The sequence below is a fragment of the Emydura macquarii genome, unplaced genomic scaffold (assembly GCF_026122565.2).
Source record: "Emydura macquarii macquarii isolate MOO-44397 ecotype Brisbane River unplaced genomic scaffold, CSIRO-AGI_Emac_v2 contig_3328, whole genome shotgun sequence".
NCBI classification, from domain to species: domain Eukaryota; kingdom Metazoa; phylum Chordata; order Testudines; family Chelidae; genus Emydura; species Emydura macquarii.
In genome coordinates, this window is record NW_027133465.1 from 3,537,789 (window position 1) to 3,562,642 (window position 24,854).

The window sequence follows — 24,854 nt, forward strand, 5'->3', positions numbered from 1 at the left end:
GTACCTTCAAGTCTTTAAACCATGATTTGAGGACTTTAATAACTCAGTCATAGGTTAGGGGTCTATTACAGGAGTGGGTGGGTGAGGTTCTGTGACCTGCGTTGTGCTGGAGGTGAGACTAGATGATCATATTGGTCCCTTCTGACCTTAGAGTATATGAGTCTATGAGTATACCTACTTGGCATAGGCCTTTTCCACCAGCGCGCACCAGAACTCGTTCTTGGCGTTGGAATGGCAGTAGATGAGCTGGTTGTGAAGCGTCGGCAGGCGGTCGTCTATCACGACATCCACCCAGTCGCCGAAACGCCAGAACTGGAAGTGGAAAATCCCGGCGTAGTTCTCTGGTTTTTCGGGATTCCATTCCTGTTCCTTCCAGTCTGGGATGACCTGTGTTAGTTGGGGGGAGAGACAATCAGATTATTCACTTGTTCTGGAAAAGAAACTCCTCACTCCAGCACAACTGCAGGGTATATTAAAGTATTATGTAGCTCTCTGCTACTGGCCAAGGATGGTAGCTTCAGAGGAAGGGCAAAGCACCCTGCAAACATGTCTGACTGGTGTACGGTGTGTAAACTGGTGTAGCAGTTTAACACAAAACAGATTAAAGTGCAGTTACATTGCCACGGATGGCTGTAAATAAAAATGGCACCATCTTAAGTCTGGATGGGCATGATTCTGGTGTGACCTTGTTGACGTAAGTGGAGTCACGGCTGATTTACAGCGGGGAAGGTGAGAGGGGAACCAGGCCCTGTGTGTTTGAGTCCTGTGTGCGTACATTACTGACTGAAATGGAGCAGCAGTCAATTCATCTCACAATTCGCCTGTCAGTAGGTGCTAAGGGCCCAGAGTCACCAGGGATCAGGGAGGTAGAAGTGATCTTTGAATGTAGGGACTGGGGCAGAAAAGACTTTGCATGGGAATCCTAGCAACAGCCCAGGTAGTGGAGAAAGCTGAGGCTGCGGCATGGGATTTGACCCATCCGTTAAGCCAAGCCCAAGTAAAGGGGTAAGTTTGGACAACAGGCTGACTCGCCCGGGTGAACTCCACCAGCTCTGCCTTCCATTAGCCCTGAAGGACCAGCATAACTATGGCAGATACAGATGGTGCCTGTTTATCACCAACAAAATGGTCAACTCAATTGCAAATGCAAACTCCTCCCAGCTGGTGAAAGCGTTTGAGTCAGAAAAGGCCCGTCTGGAGTTCAGACCCCAGCTTTGACCTTTACACCAAGCAGATGTGATCTGAGGTCACCCAAGCCCCCAGCATCCAGTGTAATTCCACTGGTTTCGCTGCCATTGCTCCCGATGGACAGGGAGGGGGCAGATTAGAATCAGGCCCGGACTGCTGCTTCACTTGATCTGTGAAAGGCAAATTTCCTTCCCAGTGACATGGGCAGGAGTAGCTCCATGGGAGGAAGGCTCCTGGGAGATGGGGAGGAAGAGGAGAACCTCTGGGGGAATCCTGAACTGCATGAAAATACTCCGCAAGGAAACAATGTCGCTACAGGCAACCTCTTAATAAGAACTGGCACTGGAATCACCCAGTTTGAAGTACAATGTAATGTGATCTTCACCAGGCCTGAAACCAGAGTATTAGCAATGCTAACGTGCGTAGCACAAGAACAGCTAAGAAGAGCGGTTGGCCTGGCACCCAGCTGGCCTCCAAGCCAGCCTGGAGGAAAGAGGTGGCGATCTCTTGTGAACTGAACCACCATGTGCCGTTTCAGGGCGATTCATTTGAAGCCAAAACAGCACAGCGGGGGGGGGGGGCTGGGAAATACCCCCGCTAAGCTAAACCCAGCAAGAGCCTTATTTGATGGATTGATTTACTGAACCCTTCTCCAAAGTCACCTCAGCTAAACGGGAAAAAGGCCCTCCTGTCCGAATAAGAATGTCCACATGGGGAGTTACACACGGCGCTTCACATTCGCCCCCCACCTCAGCCCCGACACAACGTCCCATGGAGACAAACCCTACATAACCACGTTCCTCTGGTTGTGCCCTGGGGCCTCCCTATGTGGCAGGGAAAGGAGGAACCTAAGTAGCCCTGAAACCTTCACACAGCAGCTCCCCGGCCACAGCACACCCTGGGCGCCTGTGTGGGAAGGTTCCTCGCTCGCCCCTGTGCATCTACCCAGCCCAGCTATTTCCTCTGGGTGCCAGCGTGAAGCTGCGGCCCTTAGTAACCACCGTCTCTGCAGAATTCATTTTATTTTCTATGCTACAGCGGGTGCCATCCAAATCTTGGCGTTTACCATACCTGGCAGTCAAAGATACATGAAGATATCAATGCTGCCTTCAGTACAATACCCCCTGCGCTTAGCTCACTGCGGCACAATAATCCGCGAGCTTGCCTTGCTCTCTGAAGTGGTCCTGATCAGCCGAGATTGAACGGACAGAGCATGGAGAATGAGTCACTCTCTGGAGGGTTTAACGATTTCCATGAGCAGTTAGTGTCAATGAAGACATCTGCGTTCCCTCTGGGAAGCTGCCAGCAAAGGACTATACAGCACTCAAACCCAAATCCCCATCGATTGGCCCTGACTGACTGCAGATCACACTAATTAATCGTCATATCGGGCCGTTGTGTGAATCAGCTGACCCTTCACGCAGGCCTGTGAGTCATTAAAGGGTTTTTTTTAACCAGCGGCTTTCCAGCTAGGCTTTAGCACCGTCAGTCACAGCAGGAGACCCAGCTGGCGCTGAGGCCAGCCCGTAGCCCAAGCGCTGCGTAGAAATCTCAGGAGCTCGACGCCTCCTCTTACCCCCCTTTATTCTGGTGAAAACGTCCAGCGCCGCTGACGTCAATGGAAGAAGCAGCAGCGAAGCCGCAGAGAATAGCGGGAGCATTGCAGACTCTCAGTGCAGCCTCACCAGTGTACCTCAGCGCTGCCCCAAAGGGACCAGCGGAGAAGAGAGGAGAGGGAAGTTTCCACAGCAGTGCGGGTCCTTGGCCGTGCTGCTGGGATTCCCGAGTGGTTTGTGAGGCTGACACCGCCAAATCCTTTCACCCAGGGCCCGGAACTGCTGTTAAATGAGGTGGGCTGTTGCCCACAACTGGCTTGGACTGGGCTTGACCTGAGATAAAGGCTCTGAACCATAAAAAACAAGTGCACAGCTGGGCAGGCACTCACGGGCTACAGCTTTTCAGTTACTCACTGATGATGATATTTCCTATTATAGTAACCCCCTAGAGGCTCTAATCAAGATCCCCATTGTGCTAGGTGCTGTACATACATGAAGAGGGAGACGGTCCCTGCCCTAAAGAGCAAACAGTCTAAAAAGCCAAGAAAAAGGGTGGAAGGGGAAACTGAGGCACAGAGCCATGAAGTGACTTGCCCAAGGTCACACAGGATGCCTGTGGCAGAGCAGGGAGTAAAACTTAGATCTCCCATATCTCCATCCAATGCCTTAGAGCACCAGACCATCCCTCCTCTTAGAACAGCACGGGCAATGGACCTAGAAGTAGTTTGTGGGTTACACCTGCCACAGCAGCTGTGATGTGCCATTATAATAATGAAAATACCCAGCTCATATATAGGGCTTCTCATCCACAGATCTCAAAGCACTTTACAAAGGAGGTCAGCACCATTGTCCCCACACTGCAGATGGGGAAACTGAGGCTGGGGGTGGTGACCTGTCTTATCCAACACCACACAGCAGGCCAGTGGCAGAGATGGACTAGCACCCAGCTCGCCCAAGTCCCAGTCCAGGGTGCTGCCCATTAGGCCACACTGCCTCCCTATCTTCCACAGATGATGAGTGAATGCTCCCAAAGCCCCAATTCCTCAAGAGGAGCAGAGGTTCCAGCCAACATTAAGGATCACTCATGGCAGTATACACCAGGCAACCGTAGATTCCCTCTGAGAAGCTCTAGCCTGTAACAACAAGGCTTCAAGGTGCTGACTTCAATTTCCCTTTGCTGTAGAGAATCCCCAGGAGTTCCTCCAGCAAACTCCAAACGAAGGCAGAAACAACGCCAGAAATGACTAGCTGTGGTCAAGGAAAAGGGCAAAGTCGTGCAATATCACCTTGAAAGCCCATTAGTAACCAATCAAACAGGAACTGAAGGCAGGAGGGGAAATCAACATGCAGCTAATGAAGCCCAGCTAAGTAGGGTCAGAAACACAGCAATATTTATGCCCTTCTCTGCCATGGGTGCAGGGGGGACATGTACTAATGAGGGCAAAGCAGCCATAATTTAAGCATAAACAGATTAAGATGGGAAAACAGCTACAGGGAAGATGGTTATTGAAGAAGTGTAAATGGAGCCACTGCCTTCTCTTCCTTCAGGCCTTGATTCAGGCCTATTCAGGGCAGCACTCAAACGTGTGTTCCTACACTGGGGACTTAAAACTTCTCTCTGTCCTAATGCCACAAAGCATTCCCCCATCTGGTCCTGGGTAGGAAAGCAGTGAGCTGAGACTTCTGCTTTGTGCTCATTCCTGTTGTAGTGTTGCTTCTTCTTCCTCTTCACCCAATCCTTGCTTGGCTTTTGCCGTGGCTTCCTGTCTGACATGGAGAGTTTAAAGCGTCAGGGCAGAGACTGTCTTCTTTACTACCTGCCTGGACAGCGCCTCGTACAGTGGACCCCTGATCTTTGAGGGGGGTCCTAGGTATTACTATAGCAGCTATAGAAGTAGTTTGGAGGGGAATAAAAAGCCAAACAAAATGTTTTCATGGTTTGTAGCAGATTAATATCGGTGAAAATAGATGAGAAAATGTGAACATCCCCCCTGTAGGGCAATGAAACTAAAGGTGACAGAGTCTGGAGGGGGCTTTGTCACAGTCTTCAAGTACCTACAAGGGGCTCAGGTTTCTGACTGTAGAAAGGCTCTTGAATCTGAACAGAAAAAGATCTGACTAGGACTGGGAGCCTAACGTCTTTAAACTCCTTTCGAAAGGCCAGTTTAGTTCATTACTTACATACAGAGCAGTAATTAAATAGTATCTTGTTGACCAATATTGTCTCATTGTTTCTTTATACCCCCATCTGTCTATCGCCCTCTGTTGACTCTTGCCTTATTCTTAGGCCTTGTCTACACTAGGAAAATGTCTGCATCAAATATGTTGGCTTTCAGCCACAGCTATAATTACAGCGATGGCTGATGTACCCATTGTTTTCCTTAGGTCGATGGAGTGCGTCCTCACAAGTGCACTTCCACCGACCTAAGGGGCAGTGTGGGAAGAGTCCCTGTGGGCTGCCCCCCCCCCTGGACCCGCCAGGTCTCAGTGCTCCCACACGGTCCCAGCTGAGAGCCGGGCAGCAACCGCCTGCGATCCAGGGCCGCAGCCAGGAGACAGACTCCTGCACCCCAGCTTGGAGCCCACAGGCAGCCGCCCGCCTTCTGGGCTCACAGATGGGTGGCAGGCGACCACAGCTTGTCCAAGTTCCAGGCTTGCAGTGGGGCAGAAGCCGCCTGCACCCTGGCTCGCAGCCGACAAGTATGACAGCCCCTCCACTGCTCTAAGGGAACGCAGTGTCTTCACCCGAACTCTGCTGACAAAAGCCCTACGCCTCTCATTGAAGTGGTTTTATTTTGTCGAAAAAACAGGGCCGTTTTGTCGGCGGGGAGGTGACTGTAGTGTGTAGACCAGCGCTGTTTTGTCGACAAAAGCTGACTTTTCAGAAACTCTCTAGTGTAGACCAGGCTTTAGACTGTAAACTTTTTGGGGCAGGGGCTGTCTTTATGTTCTGTGATTGTACAGCACCTAGCACAGTAGGAACCCCAGTCATGGACCAGGGCCCTAGGCGCTATGGTAATACAAATAGATGATAACATGAACAAAGCTGAGAAAAGCTAGGTGGCTGAACCCCACTGACCTCCCCTGTGAAACTGGGGTGACTCCACAACTATTCTACAGGGACAGTGAGCAGCGTAAGATCAGATCCAGCCCAGGGAATGGCTGAGCCTCAGGTAACAGCCTATCCGGGGGGATTCCAAGGATTAAAAACACAAATGTGATGCTGTGCTGAAGTTTACAGGGGAAAGTACGGCTGGGAGAGACACAGAGGGGATGTCTACACTGCCCACTAAGACCGGGTCCATGGCACAGAGGCTTGCAGACTCGCTGTTTCCAAGCCCATGCTGAAGCGTCCCTGCTCCATTGTAAACGTGGATTTATAATGCTGGACTTGGCTCTCGGAGCTGTGCTAGCGCGTTCCCACTGCGCTACGCAGTCCTTCCGACTCCGGTCTGCGGCTTGAGCTGCATCCACACTGCAAAGTGCCAAGGCTTGGACTCACATCACAGCGGGATGCAGGCTCTGCCTCTCCCCTCACCAGGGTGCTAGGACCTGGGTCCCGAGTGCCTGCGGACCCTAGTCGGACTGATTTGTGCTTTGAGGGGGGCGGAGAGCCTGGGCTCAAACCAGCATCAGGGCCTGGGCTTCACGTGCAGTGTAGCCATAGCTGGACGGAGGCTGGGAGAGAGGCCCCTTCTGTGCCTTTGGATAGAAGGCATTCCTAGAAGGAGAAAAACCTCGCCCTGGGATCTCTCCATCTGCTTCCACAGGACGTTCTCTCTCCAGGTCTCCCCATCTCCTCATGCCCCCCCTCCCCCCCAGGCCAGTCTGGTGCCGATTCGGCACTGCTTCACAAAGCTGGGGGCAAATGCTGCCTCATCAGACATTTCGCTCCCCTGCCCGCTCCAGCCACAGCCTCATTCGCGATGTGCTCCCCGCAACCCACAGTCCCCGCTCGGTGCTCCAGGACCATGCTTAGCTGGATGCCAGCTCCTGAAGGCACCAAATCAAGATCTGGGGGAGGGGAAGATGCTTCTTGCAGGGGAGGAGGCCCTGCTGAAAACATTTCTGCCCGAGGCGACAAAACATTTAGGGTCTGCCCCGTGCAGCTACACGATGGGCTGGGGGAATGGAGAGGGGATGGGGTGGAGCTGTTGGGAGAGCTGGGGGGTGGCCGGGTGTGTACAGGGAGTAAAGGGGGAACGGTGTGATGATCAGCGTCAGTGGGGGAGGGGGAAATCAGTGTTATGCAGGCACCTCTGTGCTAAGGCCTTTGCACTTGAAAGGATCCCCCACTGTGCTGCTTTCTTACCTGCCCAACGCATCAAGGAAGTCCTGGCGTAGGGGGCTCTTGATGTGTCAGTGCCGAAACACGTCCCCTGATTGCTTCCCCTGGTGCTGCTCCAATGCCCTGGTGCAGGGACACTGACCTTCCCTCTGTCCCAGGCTCCCCGCCCAGCCACAGACCCCCACCGCAATCTCCTGCCTCACCCACACATAAGCCTGTTCCCCCCATCTCCTCTAACCCCATCATTGCCCTTCCACTGGCCCTGCTCATCCCCCACACTCTCCCCCTGTCCCCAGAGTCCCATCTCTCCCCACAGCCCATCTCCAGTTGCCCAGTTCCCCTCCCGAGTCTCTGTGTGAGATGTTACCAGAATAAGCGTGCACAACGCCTCTTGCAAACAATTGCTCTAAGAACCCGGCACGCATTGTGGTGCCAAATCTGGAGCCCAACTTCAGTCATTAAAGCGCAGCACAGAGGGATTCCTGAGCAAATCCCCGAAGAACCTGAACTACAAACACCTCCACGATCTGCAGACCGCTGGGTTTTTTCTTCCTTAGTAACCAGGAGGCAGCTAGCAGAGGCGTCTGGCTGCCTTCGGGTTGCCATCCCACTCCCCGTTTATTTTGTGTGCTGTAGACAGGTTTAGCCAGCTCTCCTGGCTCGCTGTGTCATATGCCAGCCCAGAATGCATTGCCCTTTGTACTGTTCTGGGGGTAGGTCACCCATGGGATAGCCCCCCCGGAATTCCCCATGACGCACCACCACAAACACAGGGTGGCGGATATGTGCACACAGCTCAGTGACAGCGGAGAAGGCCCAGCCTCAGCCGTATTTGCTGTAAGAGGGTCAACTCAGAGAGTAACATGATGGTCACAAAAGCATGGCCGTATATGTAGTGCAGGCAGGGCCTTGAGGCATCTATACAAGTGTGAAGTTATTTGATTGATCCTATGGCCCACACGCTGGAGGCCAGGGTCCCGTGGGAAGGCACGACACATTCTCTTCCGAACCCCCACTTTGGAACAACTAGAGAAGAGACTATCCCAGAGAATCCGCCCGACATTTTCCACTGAGCCAGGGCAGGTCGGGTCAGGACCGTGGGAATTAATGGGTGCTGTGTGAGCTCATCTCAGAGCCCTGGTTTAAGGAGCTCCCAGACTCCAAGAATACAACACTCATTTTGGGGGGAAAATGACTGACAAAGGGCTCCAGCAAAGGAAAGCAGAGGCACGATAACTCCGTGGCTCTGGGTCTGATTTTCAAAGCGTTCTCCAGGACAGCTTGGGGACTTGTGGTTTTTTTTTTTTTTTTTTTTAAACAATAAAGGCCAATTAAGAAACAAGACATCTGTGACCCGGCAGACTGGCTTTGTGTGGAAGGGAGAACTCAGAGACGTCATTTCCTAAGAGAAGGCGAAGAGCGAGGCTCCCCCCCAGGCAGCTCGCAGACTCCAAAGGGGAGAGCCCCAAGCTGTGCCGGTTATGAGACAGACGTACAAGCCGGATGAAGCTCATCTCTGTGCAGAAAGCCAGGATAAGCCATTTTCTGAAGATAAAGGAGTGCGCGGCCCCTTCTACTCAGCCTTGTGCAGAGAATCCATTTCAGAGAGAATCCATTTCTGAGGCCAGCCCTTCTGCTGGCGTACACTGGCCCTGCTCCCGCAGCATGGAGGTTGGCTAAGGGGCCCATCTCGTCGCCCAAACCGACTTAAAGGTGATGCAACATGAGAGACACTGAGGAATCATAACATGATCTCGATCTGTGTCTACACAAGCAGTTAAACATCCAGCTAAGCACTTCACTCCAATACAGAAGTTGTTACATTTTTACAGACTTTTGAGCTTTGCAATGTGGGTGGGGAAAAAGACACCTACAAATAATAAAAATGGTGGGTTGAAGATTGGTGGGTTCTCCTTTATTGTGTGTGAGACAAGGGCATTTGACATAAAGACAATAGGTCAGTGGGAGACACATCCAACCTCATTTCTCCACAGCTTTTATTTTATATTGCACACAGATAGGTACCCAGCAGGGGAAGGGCAGCATGATCTCCACACAGGCTTTGAAACACAAATAATGAATTACCAAGGAAGTCTCCCGATGACTCGATAACGGCCAGAGCGAAAACAGTCTGATTGGCCAAGGGAGCATTTCAGGCCAGGCGCCATACGCTGCTCTGGGATGTGTGGGAGTTGTTTTGTCGGAAGGTGCTGTTGGGATCCCAAAGCAAAATCTGGCCCGAGGTTTTGGTACATTTTGCAACTAAAGGGAATGGGATCATTTCTTCAGGAAACGGCTCTAAACAAAGGCAGAGAAAGTAAACAAATGAAAGTGACAGCACAGAAGAATGCTGTTATTTTCTCCTGGAGAGACCCATGTTAGTCTGGTACCGCTGTTCTCTTCCGCATGTGTCTGATGTCGTCTCACCAGCTTGCGTGGCGCTCCGGCACATTTGCCTGCCTTCCTGCCCCAAACCATTGCTGCGTATGCAGTGGCTGCCACTCAACTGCTTCCAGGATCACCTTGCAGTTCAGACTTTCTTTGGCAAAGAAATGAGCTTTCCGCCTCTCCTGCATGGGCAAGCTTCTATACATCAACTATAACAATAAGGATAAACCGTGAGTGAGCTCCAACCATGAGAACTGAGCTGAGGTGGGTCCTGTCACCAGCACTACTCTCCCAACGTGTTGTTCTTCATATTTAACGACATACTATATATCGATGGAACAACTCTTAGTGCTTTGTTCTATACACCCTCTCAGTGTTCAGTCCATGGGGCTACCAATAAAGGGGTGCTTAGCATTTCCATAGCACTTTTCATCGGTGGGTCTTAAACTGCTTTACAAAAGAGGGCTCATATCACCACCGCCTCTTTCACAGAGGGGAAACTGAGGCACTGAGTGGTTCAGTGACTTTCCCAAGTTCACCCGCACCAAGCCACACAATGGTAGTGCTGGGATGAGAACCCAGGTCTCCAGCTTCCAGTCACCGAGTCTATACGCTAGACCGCGGTGCATTTGACGACGCCTCCTTACAAAGCTCAATGCCTGGCAGGCAGCGTTAGCAGGATCAGTCCCTTAGGTTGTAAGCTCTTTGGTGCAAGGGAAGTTTCTTACTCTCTGGCTTGTAAAGCCCGGGGCAAGCTTACAGCACTATGTAAATGATTAATTATCCATATATTTCTATGGGAGCTTGGAGACGTCACACACCTGTACTGCGCGTGCAGGCAGTCTACAAAGGAAGAGCCCTGCAGAAGACTCCCATCCGGCCCAGAGCAACAAAGCGTTAACTCTGCTCGCAAGCCTTGCTCTGCCCCCGTCACCTTCCTAGTTCTGCACTCTGCAGCGGATGGATCTTCCAACTGTTTCCCATACATAAAATCCCCAGGCAGCACATTGCTCCAGGGTTCAGTATGTACCACAGCTATGCAAAGGCCGTGTGAGAGTTACTCACTGTGCAGCAGGGAACAGGCGAGCTGCGAACCACGGACGTGAACATGGGTCCAAAGCCTGAAGTTCCTCACTCGGGTTTGACCGGCGGGCCTGAAATTCGCAAACGTGGCCACTGATTTCCGACGCGTTAGGTGAGGGCGAGTGGGGCAACTTGAGACTCCCTGGGGTGCGATCTTCAGAGGTGCTGAGCGCCACAGCTCCAGCTGAAGTCAACGTGAGCCGCAGGTGCTCGACCCCTCTGAAAACTCAAGCGCGACGTCGCTCGAGAGCTGGGAACCCAGAGTCACCAGACACTTTTGAAACCGGTGGCCTTGAGACTGGGGCTCCGAGCACGGGGCTGCGTCGGCCTTCCTTACCTCACACGGCGACGTGCTGTAGAGATCTTTAGTGTTTCCACTGGACCTCGAACTCCCATGTAAGGCGGTCGGTCAGGTTTGATCAGGCCAGCCTCCACAGCTTCCAAGCCAGCACGTCCCCAACCAGCCAAGCAGCTCGTCTTGCATTGCCTTGCCCTGCTGAATTAACAGGCGTGCAATCCTGCGGTCTAGGCTAGTAAAGCACCAGCCCTCTCCATCCATTCAGCCACAAGACACGACCCGCTGGGGAAATCTGGGGGGTGGGGGAGGCAGCAGGAGCAGCGTTACAGTCACTTGGCTCTTCTCAAACTGGCTGCAAAGCAACAGGGCACCGTTTCTGTTGGGCTGTCCCTTTCAAAGAAATGACCAAATCACCGAATCACAGCACAGAGAAAGAAACATGGAGCGAGGCAGTCGGGGCAAGAAGTGAGGGATCTGCCCAGAGTGGGATGGATCAGGCTTTGAACACTACGGAGCATTTGAGATGGGCTGGTTCGAGGCCATCCGTGAAGGACAGCAGGAAGTACATCACCTTGCGGATCCTGGCCAGCTCCATCAACCTCTCCCCGAACTCCTGGGCATCCGCTTCGTTACACTCCACTTCTGCGCTCCCTGGCTTCTTCCAGAAGATGCTCACCGGCTCCAGCAGCTGCCTGGTCATGAGGTTGGTGAGGTCAGGAGTCCAGTGCTGGGAGGTGCCCGCCACCGTCACCTTCCCCACTTTCTCCATCTGGACCTTCCAGCTCAGGAAGTGCAGGTTGTGCTGCCGGACGAAGTCCAGCCGGTAGATGTACTCGTTGGGCCGCAGCAGCTTCTCGCCGTCCTGAGGCCTCTCGTTCCTCTGCTGGAGGCTCTGCACCCGCAGCCGCATGCACTTGGTGAGCTGGGCGTCCAGGGCGAAGGGGAGCTCCAGCTCCGACGCGTCGGCAGCCATCCCCTCTGCCTCTCTCCTGCCCGCCTCAGTTCTCAGCACTGTTTGGCTCTCAAACAGGCCACCCTGGGAAAATGCAAACCCGAAGCCAGTCCGCCCTCCCTCCCCGGTCCCGGCGGTGCTAGGCAACCTGGGTCAATGACGCAAAGTGCCCTCAGGGTTTCCTCTGGGTGCCCTCTTGTCTCATTTGCAGATGAGGAACGGATCCTGCCACTGTACAATAATCTATAGGGAAGGGATCTCTGATGTCAGCCTCCCTGACAACCTCCCTGACAACCGCTCCCATGCAAACCAGAGCAGAGTTGTTTGTATTTAAATGAGGCCTCTTGCAGCGGGGCCACCATGTCACAGCGCTGGGCAGCAGGGCGCCCGGGGAAGTGGCTCCCGGGGCCACCTGCTTTCTCAGCAAGGGCTCAGGATGTGGCGATCACCTTAGGGGCCAGGCTGTCCTCAGCCACTGAGGAGGCAGGTGGCCACAGGAAACCACTCTGCAATGACCAGGCACAACCCCATCCTGAGCACAGAGGCTGCTTCCAGCTAGCCCCACCTACGGAGTCAAAGGAAGTGGTTCTAGCCATGGGTCTGTCCTGCCACCATGGAGGACAATCAAAACATCCCACGCTGAGATGACCTGAGTGCATCTAATGGTCACAGCAGCGGACCGGGGGTCAGGACTCCTGGGTTCTTCTATTCTCAGCTCTACTGCTGACTCACTGTGGCCTCTGCTTGTAGGGGCATTGTGGGACTTACCATTTGGAAACGGCTTTGGGAGCATGAAATAAAAGCCGCCTTATAAACATGAGGTATTGTTATTATCCTAGAGCGCCGACACGTAGGGCGACACAGCACCATGCCGCCTTCTCACCGCAGACTCACAACAGCCCGGCAGTGACACCTGGCCACACAAGGTCACCCCTCGAGGGCATGGCTTCATGGGGTCACAACGGTGTGGCCCTACAGGAAACACATGTGCTCGGGTCAGGACCTGAAGCAACGGCCTCCTGGAAAGCTATCGAGAGCTCAGCTCAGTGCAAAAAAGGTGGCCGAGAACAGGAACTCAGGTCGGGTCAGGGACTGACCTGCCTGCCACAATTACTAAAGATTGGGGAGATCAGCACGGCGGTCGCTAACGGCGGCACCGAGTGACGTTGTGACAACCCCACAGCAAGGAGCAAGTGAGGTCTATTAATAGCCTCACCGCCCTTCTGCTGCCCTAGGCTTTTTACTGGCTGATAAACACCTTTAGGAACAACTTTCCAGAGGTTTTAAAGTTAAAAATGTGTTCAGTTACCCTGGAGAACATTCAGTAGCTGAGCTTCACGTGGGTCCTAGCGGGGCACGTTCTGCATTGCCGTGGATCTTCTACCTACTAACCTGTCAGTCCAACCCGCAGGGCAAGTGGCACAAGGATCGGCACAGCCAGGCCGGTACATTGGGGCGGGGAGGGGTTCCCCTGCACGACTTTGAAATGTTGGCAAAGTTTAAAAAGCCAAGCAATGTTTAAGCCGTGTAGCAGGCACGTTCAGAGAGGGCAGCCCATTCCTGCAGCCCCGTGATGGCCCGAACCCACTGCTCTTCCCCCACAGGCCCCTCCCCACAAGAGAGTGCTTTGCGATGCTGGCCTCTGGCTCTGTGGGGCCGAATCCTGTGGTCATTACGCAGTCAGAACTTCTCCTGAGTCAAGTTCTGCTCTCCTGGATGCAACCCTCATGAGCCTGGATTACCACTCCAGGTGATATGGCAGCCGGGGAGAGGTCTTGGGGAGGCAGGGACTCCGTAGCGTCTCATCGTGGAGTTTTAACTTGGATCGTTCCACTGGCACACAGGATTTGCTCCTAATTCCTCCTCGTGGAACGGCCATTGGTTCTGATCCCATTCCCCGGGGGAGCCCTGCACCAGCTCTGGAATTCCTGGCCCCCCCAGGACAACTCTATTGGAGCCACCCTACCCAGCTTTTCCCCAGTGGCATCTGCCCCAGAACACATCCCCTTGGAAGGCATGGAGAGAATCAATAGGAGACTTGATGCAGCCACAGGCTGATGTTCCCGTTGTAGCCAGCTGTTTTGCTATCAGTCTATAGACTTACGCTAGGTAAGGTGTCGTTACGGAGCAAGGCAATATGAGAAGTGGTTTACCTGTGTTTACCCTCAACTACGCTACTGCTTGGCCCAGTTCTGGTCTCACACTGGTGCCAAGCAATGGAGCCACACCAATGTAAAAGCAGAATCCAACCCAATTCTTTCAGTGAGCTATATCAGCTAGGTTAACATATTTCCTCTGACCCCGGAGTCTGAATCGGTTAACCATTGCAGCAAACTACCCATGGGATCGTGGATTCCCCATCTCTTGAGGTCGTCAGATCAAGACTGGGTGCCTTTCTGGAAGATATGCTTAGTCAGACACAAGTTACTGGACTCAATACATGAGAAGCTGGATGACATGTTTCGACCTGTGCTATACAGGAGATCAGGCTAGGGTGATCTAATGCTCTCTTCTGGCGTTATAATCTATGAGTCAGTAGCAATACTGAAGTGTGGTTTTGGCCGGTGCTGTAGAATGCTGCAGCGTTTTCCAGATTACTAGAAAAAGAAGAGGAGGGAGAAGATTCTAGCCTTTGCCCCAGATCTGAACACAACCCCCCTAAAAAAAACAGGATACAAGAGGCAGGCAGGCAGGAGCCCCTGAGAATTATGGGCTTGGAAAATTATGAACAAACACAACCGAATTGCCAGGGGAGGAACAGCAATGAGACAGGCAAACTGAAGTAATTAGCTCTCTAATGGTCACCATTTCTGCTAGATCGGAGGCTCTTAGAACAGAGCTGGAAGTGAATGGGGAAGGCAAGTTGTATATTGCACTTAATAGCCTCAAAGTTAAAAAAATAAACAAACAAGCCCAATCATGCATCACACAGACAAAGATCCGGAGAGGCAGTGAACTGGAACCGCAATGGGAAAAAGGCTTAATAAAGCCATATGGATTATCCAGAGAGTGGCTGGGTCTCTGTTAGACAGCCAGAGTTCCCACTGAGGGGAATCAGGGGTGCTTTAACAAATAAACATCTGACTGAGCTTCAATCCACTGGATGGTTAGGGTCACTGCCCACCGGCAGAGGCAGGTTTTATCAGGCTAGCCACGCTTTAAAAGCCACGTATCAGCGGTGTGCTGCTTCTTGGTTACTAGCAACACAAAAAGGAAGACAGGAACTTTACAGTTGGTGCCTGAAACAACATAGGGCCCGATCCAAAGCTCACTGAAGAGGTTGACCACGGGAATATTTGACTTCCATGGGCTTTGGATGAGGCCCGTGGACAGCACAGCAGACACTTAGATACTGCATTGGTGAGGGCCATGTAAGTTCGTCTCTTACTGTACGATTGCAGGAAGCACCATTGCGCCACATGCTCTTCTCAGCTGGAGCCTCTAGGTGCTACTGGAATATTAATAAATAATAAACCTTAATAAATAACCAACTAGCTCCCGGATAGCTAGACCAGCACAGAGCAGCTTCTGCTGTTCACGTTAGATTGCGATCAACAGAATTTGTGGAAGAACCAAGCAAAACGTGTCCCGCCGACGGTTTTAAGATTCCGAGAAAAACTCTGCTTGCCCATTTCCAAACCCAAATTACACAGGGCTAGTGGCTGGCTTGTTACACCGGTATCCATTGCCAAGGATTGCAGACTGCAGCACCAGAGGGCTTCCTGAAAGGAACACAACTAATGAGCTTCTTAGCACAACCGGCACTCCTGTAATACAGGAACTAGCTAAGCTAAGAACAATCCAAGCTCATCCTTGAGGGTGTAAATCTCACCCTCCCCCCCCCCACACACACAAAACCACAAAGGGCCCATGTTACTGCTTGCATTCCTTGCACCAACCGGCCCACAGACAGTCTGGGGACCCCTGTTTAGCTTGACTGAAGTGCAAGATTCAAGGCCAGATCGTCAACTGATGTAAATCAGCATAGCTCTGTTGGTGCAGATGAACCTGGCTCTCTGTGTATTGCCTGCCCCAAGTTCCCCTGCCAGGCAGTTGTATGGGACAGGGGATGCAGGGAGAGGAAGGTGCCCAGAAATGATGTGAGCGTGTGTTTTGGGGCTGCAGAACTGGCGATGGAGGGGAGCTGTTTGTTGCTACAAGTTCTGTAGGTTTTAAAAGCCGTTAGATGCCTCACTCCCTCCACCATAATATTCCTGGTATTCCATTTTTCTCAAACTAATTTAACTGCCTCAGATGAAATTCCACCCTGTGCTTGCCACCGCAGTCCCTCTGTCACACAGCAGCAGCACCCCATCCCGCCCACAGAGAAAGGCTGCTTTCCCGCGCAGTGCAGCCAGGTGGGAATATTCTGCAGGACCAGAACAGATGTACCGCCTTGCGCTACAGCGCAGGCAGACAAGGCGGAGGCAGGCATTGCCGTCTGACACCTCTAGAGGGCACCACCGGCTGCCTACTGCAGCCAGCATCTGGGAAAGCCTTCTGCAAGCTGCAGTTCCCAGCCACTCACTCCCGTGACAAAACCATGCTGTCGTGCGGGTCGTTTTCCTTTCTGCAAATTACTCGAATTTAGGCCCTGGCTTAGCTTCCTCCCGTATATCCTTTGTGGATGCTCAAATACAGCAACAGGCGATTGTGTAACATTATCCATACTATGGGTTAGATGTCCCCCCTTCCCCCTCCCAGCTCCAGGCCACGAGGTGTCTGGCAAGGGATAGAATCCCCATATGTAATTATAACCGTTGTGGGAACCCCCCACTTTCCGCCCAGGACCATCCATTGTGTCTGAGCAGTGTTAATTCAGCCACTGCAGAGGTGGGTGCAGTGTAAATAACGAGAGATTAGACAAAAACAAAGGTGGGGCCAAATCAAACCCCTGGATCCAAACATCTTGAAATTTGGGGTGCGTAAAATCCTGATCATAAAAAGTACAGCTTGAGCTTGGTTCTCGTGTTAATTCGTTAAAACAAAGAAAGGGCCAAGCGCCTCAGGTGGTGTAAACACTGATTTACACCGGCTGAGGGTCTGACCCAAAGAATCTGATTTGGTGTGATGACAGTCATGTCAATGGAGTTGCTCCTGAGTTACACCAGTTTAAGTGAGAGGAGAATCAGGCCTGAAATATTTATCAGGTGTATAATTGTAAGCGGTTTTCTAACAGGAGCGGAGGCGTTATTCAGGAGACAACGTATTGACTTCCTGAAGACATGATGCTACAGCTTTGCAAAGGCGCCTTCGCCAAGCACAGTGACTTCCCTACCTTCTGCCACAGAGATTCCCGGGAGGCCAGAGAGGAGCAGGCGGCCACGAACCAGCAGTTCCCAACCTGGCCCTGGTGCAAGTCATGGGAACTGATTCCATCCACAAAGAGATAGGGATCGTCACAGATTTCCTGGAGGAAGAGAGAAAAATAAACACAAAAGGTGACTGGGAAGCAGGGCTAGGCTTGAGAAATGGGGTTACCTTTGTCTTCACTAATGTCACTGCGCACCCCTCCTCCAGCGCACACACTCCTTCCCGTCCAACTCCAGCTATCATCCTGTCTAGACTAGGAAACTGACCTGTGGATGAAACCAAGGGCCAAACTCTTCTCTCAGTTACGCTGGCGTCAATCCAGAGCCACTCTACTGACTTCAGTGGAGGTACTCCAGACTAAAGCCCTAATTTAGCAAGGTACCTGTGCCAGGGTGTAACTCCAAGCCCACGAGCACACAGTACTTTAACTCGACAACTCACGTGCCTGAGTGCCATGCAGGATGAGGGCCATACCCATGTGTAACTGAGAGCAGAAATTGCTTCTTGGGGCCAAGCACCAGCCTCTGGGGTCTGCTCGAACAGAAAGGGTCAAACCATTCACAGCACACCTTTTGCAGCGAATGGGTTAGATCCGCCGGGACCCAAGGCAGGCTGTCCAGAGCCTTGTCTACGAGTATATGACATCGTGCTCAGCGAGGCCCTTATCTCAACGGGGCCCTCTAGGTGCCACTGTGATACAAATAACACCGAGAAATAATTCTGTACCTGTTCGCAATGGGCGCAGCTGAACCAGCTCTAGACCCTCCGTGGGAGAAATGCAACAAATTCACAGTGCAGACAAGGTCTAACAGACTTCACCGCTCGGAAGGGGCTTTCCCTGCTATTCAGATGCATTTTTCCTTTTTTAAATTTAATTCCACTGCTCCTAACTGTACCCCTCTCTCCTGCCTCGCTCTCTGCACTCTCCAGATGGATCATATCCCTCTGCTTCTAACCTCAGTTTTCACTTAGCCAAATTACAGATATTTTCCTCTTTTAACCCTGCTTAACAAGTCAACCCCTCCAGCTCCATCATGGCTTTGGCTGTCATTATTATTACTAGTTGTTATTTGTACTGCAGTGGCACCTGAGGGCCGGTCATGGACAAGGACCCCATTGGGCTGGGCACAACTCCCCCCCTCTTTCTATTTTTTGACATCTTCCTGGCACAGAGATGCCTTGAATGGAACGCAATATGCCAGTCGTGGTCTCGCCAACACCCTACGGGGGCAGCCTGAGGTTGAAGAGTTAAATGCCGTCTAGTATGACCTTCTATATAACACAAGCCAGAGGACCTCACCCCGTGACTTCGACATCAAGCCCATAACTTGTGGTCCAGCCAGAGCAGATCTTTCAGAGAGAACTCCAGTCTTCACCTAAAGAGTTCAACTCAGGGGGCGGCAACCTATGGCACGCCAGGAGCCACTTGGCGGCCGTTCCTGCCACCCCCATCCAGGGCCCACATGGGAGAGGGGCAGCCGCTGGGGATGTCAACGGGGGCTGGCTCCTCAGAGGAGGGCCGGTGCCCCCGCTCCCAGGTACGCCATTGCCGCAGCGCAGGGTGGGAGGGAAGGAGCAGGAAACTGGCCCACAGCCAGGGCTGGCCAGGGTGCTGGGCCCACGGCACATGGGAGGGGACCGGGGGGGGGGGAGGGGGGAAGAGGTGGCAGCCCCCCTTCCAAAAGCTTGCCAGCCCTTGGTTCAACTGGTGGCGAATCCACCATGTTGCTAGGTAAGTTGCTCCTATGGTTAATTCCCCTTATTGCTAAAATAATTGCGCCTTATTTCTAGCCTGAATTTGTCTAGCTGCAGCTACCAACTTCTGGCTCTCATATGCCTTTGCCTGCTAGATTAAAGAGCCTTCTATCATCTGAAATCTCTTCCGCATACCTTTAGACAGAGATCTTTAACTCTCAGTTGGAACGGTCAATAAGCCTGTGTTATTTTCGTGGCCGTAGTGGATTTCACAAACAACACAGCTTGGGGTGTGATAAACAGAAAACAGCCGTGATATACATGAAATCCTAACTTCCCACCACTCCTTATTTATGGGGCAATATCACAAAGTGTGAGCAGCCAAACGCTGACTGTGGACTTTGGAAGCATCCTCACATCGGTTAAATTGATGAGGCAATAGTTGAAGTACCAAGGGATTAATTAATTAGCAGGGTCTGATAATTCTGTTCTTTACTATAGTTTCAACCAATTTGCCTGGTACGGAAGTTAGGCTGTAATTGCTGGGATTGCCTCTGGAGCCTTTTTTAAAAATTGGAGTCACATTAGCTATCCTCCAGTCATCTAGTACAGAAGCTGATTTAAATGAAAGGTTACATGCCACAGTTAGTAGTTCTACAATTTCACATTTGGGTGAATACCATCTGGTCCTGGTGGAAGGAAGGCCAGAGAAGTGAGATTCTCTTTCCTCCCACCACCACCTCTGCCTTGGTAATAGATAAAGGCTTGGGGAAAAGCCCCGTGCAGTGAGAAACAAACTTTTATACAGCACATTGTACAGAAAGAGAGGGAAGCCAGGTGAACTCTAACATTAACGGAGTCCGGGATTCCACCTGAAAGGTAAACAGTGAGTCAGTCACTCGCCCGTCAGGCTGTGATCACAAGAGTCACACAAGAACACATGCACCCAGGGCTGTGTTAAGTCTCATGGGTCGTGCCTACATGGGCAAAAAAGGTGGGAGCACAAACTCCAATGCAACCAGCTCAAACATCCTAAAGGTGTTTGTGCTCTGCCCTTACCTGGGCAAGAAGGCGGGTTTTCAATCAAGCAAGGACTCCTCAACAACTCATATTAATCTGTGTGTCTGATTATTCTGTTCTTTACTATAGTTTCAACCAATTTGCCTAGTACTGAAGTTAGGCTTACTGGACTGTACTTGCTGGGATCGCCTCTGGAGCCTTTTTAAAAAATTGGCATCACATTAGCTATCCTCCAGTCATCTGGTACAGAAACTGATTTAAAGGATGGGTTACGTGCCACAGTTAGTTCTGCAATTTCACATCTGAGTTCCTTCAGAACTCTTGCATGGATACCATCTGGTCCTGGTGCCCTATTACTGTTTAATTTATCAATTTGTTCCAAATCCTCCTCTAATGACACCTCAATCTGGGGCAGTTCCTCGGATTTGTCTCCTAAAAAGAGTGGCACAGGTTTGGGAATCTCCCTCACATCCTCAGCTGTGAAGACCGATGCAAAGAATTCATTTAATTTCTTCAAAATAGCCTTATCTTCCTGGAGTGCTCCTTTACCATCTCAATCGTCCAATGGCCCCACTGGTTATTCAACTGGCTTTCTGCTTCTGATGTACTTAAAAATGTGCTGTTATTTTTTGAGTCTTTAGCTAGTTGTTCTTCAAATTCTTTTTTGACCTTCCTAATTATATTTTTACATGTCACTTGCCCGAGTTTATGCTCCTTTCTATTTTTCTTATAGCATTCCCCTCTCAGCCACAAGCGTGCGTAGGATCATGTCTCAGAAACAAGTTTCTGTGGGCAGAGACTGTCCTTTTGTTCTATGTTGGCACAGTGCCCAGCAGACTATGGTTCCTGGGTGTGACTGCATTATAAATAATCAATACAGAATCTGGGAGGGAAAGAAGAGCCTAGAGTGTCTGAGTAGATGGCAAGTCCATTGGTGGAGACAGAGGAAATCTCTCCATCAGAGATGTTACTATAGTCCCCGTCGCTGCAGCATGCAGGCACTGAGCAATCTGGGTCTTGAGTCCACTGAGGTCAACGGAGCTGTACCTGCTTACCCCTGGACAGCAGCTGGCTCAAAGTGTCTCCAGGATGCCTGGGGAGTGTGCATGCACATTGCCCGCACCTAAGCTGTAGCGATACCAGCCGCGTTGCTTCTCCCGGCTGCAACTGCACAAAGCTCATGGCGTGGAACAGCTTTTAGTACTTGGCTTGGAAGCCCGCAACAGACACAACCCCGCTCTCTTTGGGGGCGATCTTCTGGATGGTACATCTCACACCACCTCCCATGGGGAATATGCCACTAGTGGCATAAAGGGGATCTAAAGCCAGTAAATCTGCAGGAGAAGTCCCCTGGGGTAGGGAGATTCCCTGGACAGTTCTTACCCTTTCCCCTTGTAGCCCTCACTGTAGGGGGCGTGTTACGGGTGTGGCCAGAAACAAGGGAGCACAGCCAAACTACTACAGCGCCCTGGCTAATATTGGCTACTTCAACAGACCCTGGGCCATTGGCAGCTAAGTGTAAATTAGAGCAGCCTTGAGACTGCTCTAATTTATGCCAGGGGAGTGACCTCAGAACACAGAGAGGCAAAAAGTTGGCTTAAAGTCATATTTGCTCCCCTCCCCTCAATTCCTGTGCTAAGTGGAACTTGGGCAGCACTGAAAATCAATCCCAGAGCCTGTAAAGCATTTTGGGTCCTTCTGAAGGAAAGGTGCTCTGTACCAGTAAAAGGAGAACCTATTTATAATGACAGAGCCACACCTTAAAAGTGACTGACTTCAATGGAGCTATGCTGCTGTACACCAGGTGAGTGTCTAGCCCTTGGTTTTTAAAGTCCATTCTGAAAAACAAACTTACCAGAGCAAATGGATGTGCTATTTTGTACTTTATTGCATGACTTTGTCTCCAAGCATCTGCACTCTTCCTCTTTTTTCCCCAGGGCTGGCTGGCTTTTTTTCCACCATTATTTCAACTATAATTAAGCCAGAAACAATCCTCCTTGCACTTTTCTGCCAGTCTGATTCCATACTGGGAGGCACTGAGCAAATCGCCCTATGTAATTGGCTTCTTAATTGGTTACAGTCCTCTTGTAAATATATCCTGAAGCAGAGTATTGCCCTGGATTTAAGCAAGATCTGCTTCATTGAAAGCCATCTGTCTGGAGGATGAGACGTGTGGGGCTTAGTGGGGAAACAACCACGCAGGGTTCAGCACAGACTGCATGCCAAGATCATTTTCCATTAACAAGGTTTTACAAGAAACAGACTATTTTAGTTTCACTGCTAGGCTGGATCATCCCAGAGGGCTACAAATCAAGGAGTCCTGGATAAAGCAGCTGCAATATCTCAGCCAACTGCATGCATGGGTGTCAGATGGCCTTATCCATCCCTGGCACCAGAGCACCATGTCCTGCAGCTAAGGAAAGGGGAGGTGGGAACAAGCCTCCTATGCTGCTAAGGCAGAACTGTAAGGTGTCTCTCCACTGCACTTTACTCTGGATCTTACTCAAGTGCCACCCCAGACCTCCGCCTTTCCCGTCCACACAAAAAATCCTCTTGTCCAAGATTGGTGGTGCTTTAACCCAGGTGAGCGGGCCTGGCTGGGGATACAGACAAGAGCTCGGGTGCTGGCAACCCACCCATTTTGCAGTGAGGACATGGGCTAAATCACCTGAGCGCTGATAGTCCTCCATTGCATTCCCACAATATCCCCTCAAAGGACAGACAAGTTCTCCCACAGTTCACTTGGAAAGAATCAGAGTGGCTCAGCATCCTACAGCACAAAGAACCCTGGGATATATCCTCAGACATCCTAGTGACACACGTGGGGGAGTGCAGCACCAGGGAGGCACCTGGCTAGGGCTTCACACTGTGCTGCTCCCGCCTAACTATCACCCAAGATAACTCTGCAGTGAACATACAACTTGTGACTGATGATACATGAGGACCCATTAAACCCATGAGAAAGGCTGCTGCTCCTCTTTTACATTAGTCCCGGCTTGATGCCAGCAAAAATAAGCCCATATCTTAAGCCCAAAAAAAGAAGTCGATATCTTAGCTCCTAGCTATCACCTCTTAGAAGCATTCATTATTGCTGTAGTGCTTCGAGGCCCCAGTCCATATCAGGACTTCACTGTACTAGGCACGTTGCCCTGGATTTGAGGGTCATGTCACTCCAGAATTTAATCAAGCTAATAGCAACCATATTGTGTGAATTCAGCCACCGTGAATTAAAAAAAAATAGACCACCACATAGTTAAGGTTTAATTTGAATAAGCTGGACTTCTGAAGGCAAGGTCAATGCAAGCTTGCAGTCTGCGCTAACCAGAATGGGAAGAGGGGAGAAAAGAGTCAACAATTTGAGACAGAAAGAAAACAAGTGGATTGGAGACCTTGAATGAGGGCGCCTTTGATATAGAAGCTTATTATGACTGAGATTGTTAGGAACATTTTGTTAATAAGTAGTTCATTGAAGTTAGGAGAAGTAATGACCCAGTTAGGAGAAGTGATGATGCATCTGATGAAGTGGGTTTCTGCCCACGAAAGCTTATGTCCAAATAAATGTATTAGTCTTTAAGGTGCCACAGAGCTCTCGTTGTTTTGCTGAAAACAGACTAACACGGCTACCCCTCTGGATCCTAACTATGACTTTTGTGTTTTGTGAAAGTTAGTTATAAAGGGACTAGATAATAGAATGTACTGTGGAACAGTTCTCTGAAGCCATCCTGAGAGACATCTTCCTGACACCATCCTCCTTGGTTGGGAAGCAACCGGCCATTGCTGACCTGCTGCAAATTCCTCAATATCGTCTCAGATGTTAGGTAATTATTTGGGATGTTCTAAACCTATTGCTTATGTCTGTGTGTTCTTAAATCTAATAAATTATAGTTTTAGATAAGAGCACACTTGCTTGTATGAATCTTCATCAGACGGAAGCAGTTTGTTCCCACTGATTTATTCCTGACACCACCTGGGATGAAACAGTTAAGTTACCACTGCTTTAGGTTCTGAAAACTCTGGTTAATAGCCACAGTACACACCACAGCAAGAGACAGTACCTGCCCCAAAGAATAGTGGTATATACACTCAGATGGGTATATTATACATATATACACACACATAGACCAGAGGTTCTCAAACTGGGGGATGGGCCCCCCATGGGGGGGCGTGGACTGTATTCTGAGGGAGCGTAAGAAGCATTAGAGGAAAATAAAAAAATTTCCTGCACACATTTTACCCACAACAATGAATAAGTAGTAAAGCTGATTCCTCCTTACATATCAGGTCTTCAGATGGTGCTGTGCATTTTGACAGATTTCTGTTAAGCTTGCATAGCATTACACAAAGTCGTTGCCATCTGTACGTTAATCTATTTACTATGACGTGGCGTGCACATTTAATAAAGCATCAACCACCATCGCAGTTTTGCTTCTGCTCTTATAACAATGGATCATTGGTTCTGTTTGAATCAACGCCTTACTGCTTTTAATATTTAGTGAGAATTGCATGTTGATTGTTTTCATCAGTATATGTATTTGTGTGGCAGGAGTGGGGGTGTAAACTACTACAGCCATAAAGAAGGAAAGCATGATCAAATAAGTTTGAGACCCACTGAAATAGACAAATGTGGAAGGGGAAATTGAGGCATAGAGCAGGGAACTAACTTACCCAAGGTCACCCAGCAGGTTAGTGGCAGCACCAGGATTAGCACCCAGATTTTGATTCCTAATCCGGTGCTCTCTCTACCACACTGTGTTGTGTCTCTCTTTACCACAGCCCCTACCTGATAACTCCAGGGTGGATAAAAATCAATGATTAAAAAAAAAATCAGATTTTTTTTATTTATCATCAATAAAATATTAAATTTTTCTCTCGTTTAAAAAAATAACAGTTACAATTAAATCTCATCACAAACATGCTAAACCTACACTTACAGTCTCAGAAAAATGAATTAATGGCTCTAGTCTGTCCAGCCTAACTACCCGCTCTTGCTTCTTGAAAGTTCTGGGTTTTCAGTTTCTGCTTCTCAGCAGACTAAAGTCACATGTGCAAAGAAAAACACAGGCTGGATAGGAT

At 50.5% G+C, this 24,854-nt stretch overlaps 2 protein-coding genes across 4 annotated transcripts in view; both read right to left on the reverse strand.

The window, feature by feature from the left end:
• CAPN5 (calpain 5) overlaps positions 1-24,854 on the reverse strand; it is a 102,455-nt gene that overhangs the window by 17,327 nt on the left and 60,274 nt on the right. For all 3 annotated transcript variants that reach the window (XM_067533250.1, XM_067533251.1, XM_067533252.1), the window contains exons 3-4: positions 17,032-17,163; positions 179-387 (exon numbers count right to left, since the gene is read on the reverse strand). In XM_067533250.1, coding sequence (XP_067389351.1) covers positions 179-387; positions 17,032-17,163 — 341 coding nt within the window. The remainder of the gene's footprint in view (positions 1-178; positions 388-17,031; positions 17,164-24,854) is intronic.
• On the reverse strand, positions 11,295-11,991 carry OMP (olfactory marker protein). The gene has a single exon (XM_067533287.1). It carries the CDS (start codon positions 11,772-11,774, stop codon positions 11,295-11,297), a length of 480 nt encoding a protein of 159 aa, XP_067389388.1. The 5' UTR covers positions 11,775-11,991.

What these genes read in the sequence shown, in the direction of transcription:
- OMP (XM_067533287.1), bottom strand. Translation starts at nt 11,774, where the DNA reads ATGGCTGCCGACGCGTCGGAGCTGGAGCTCCCCTTCGCCCTGGACGCC.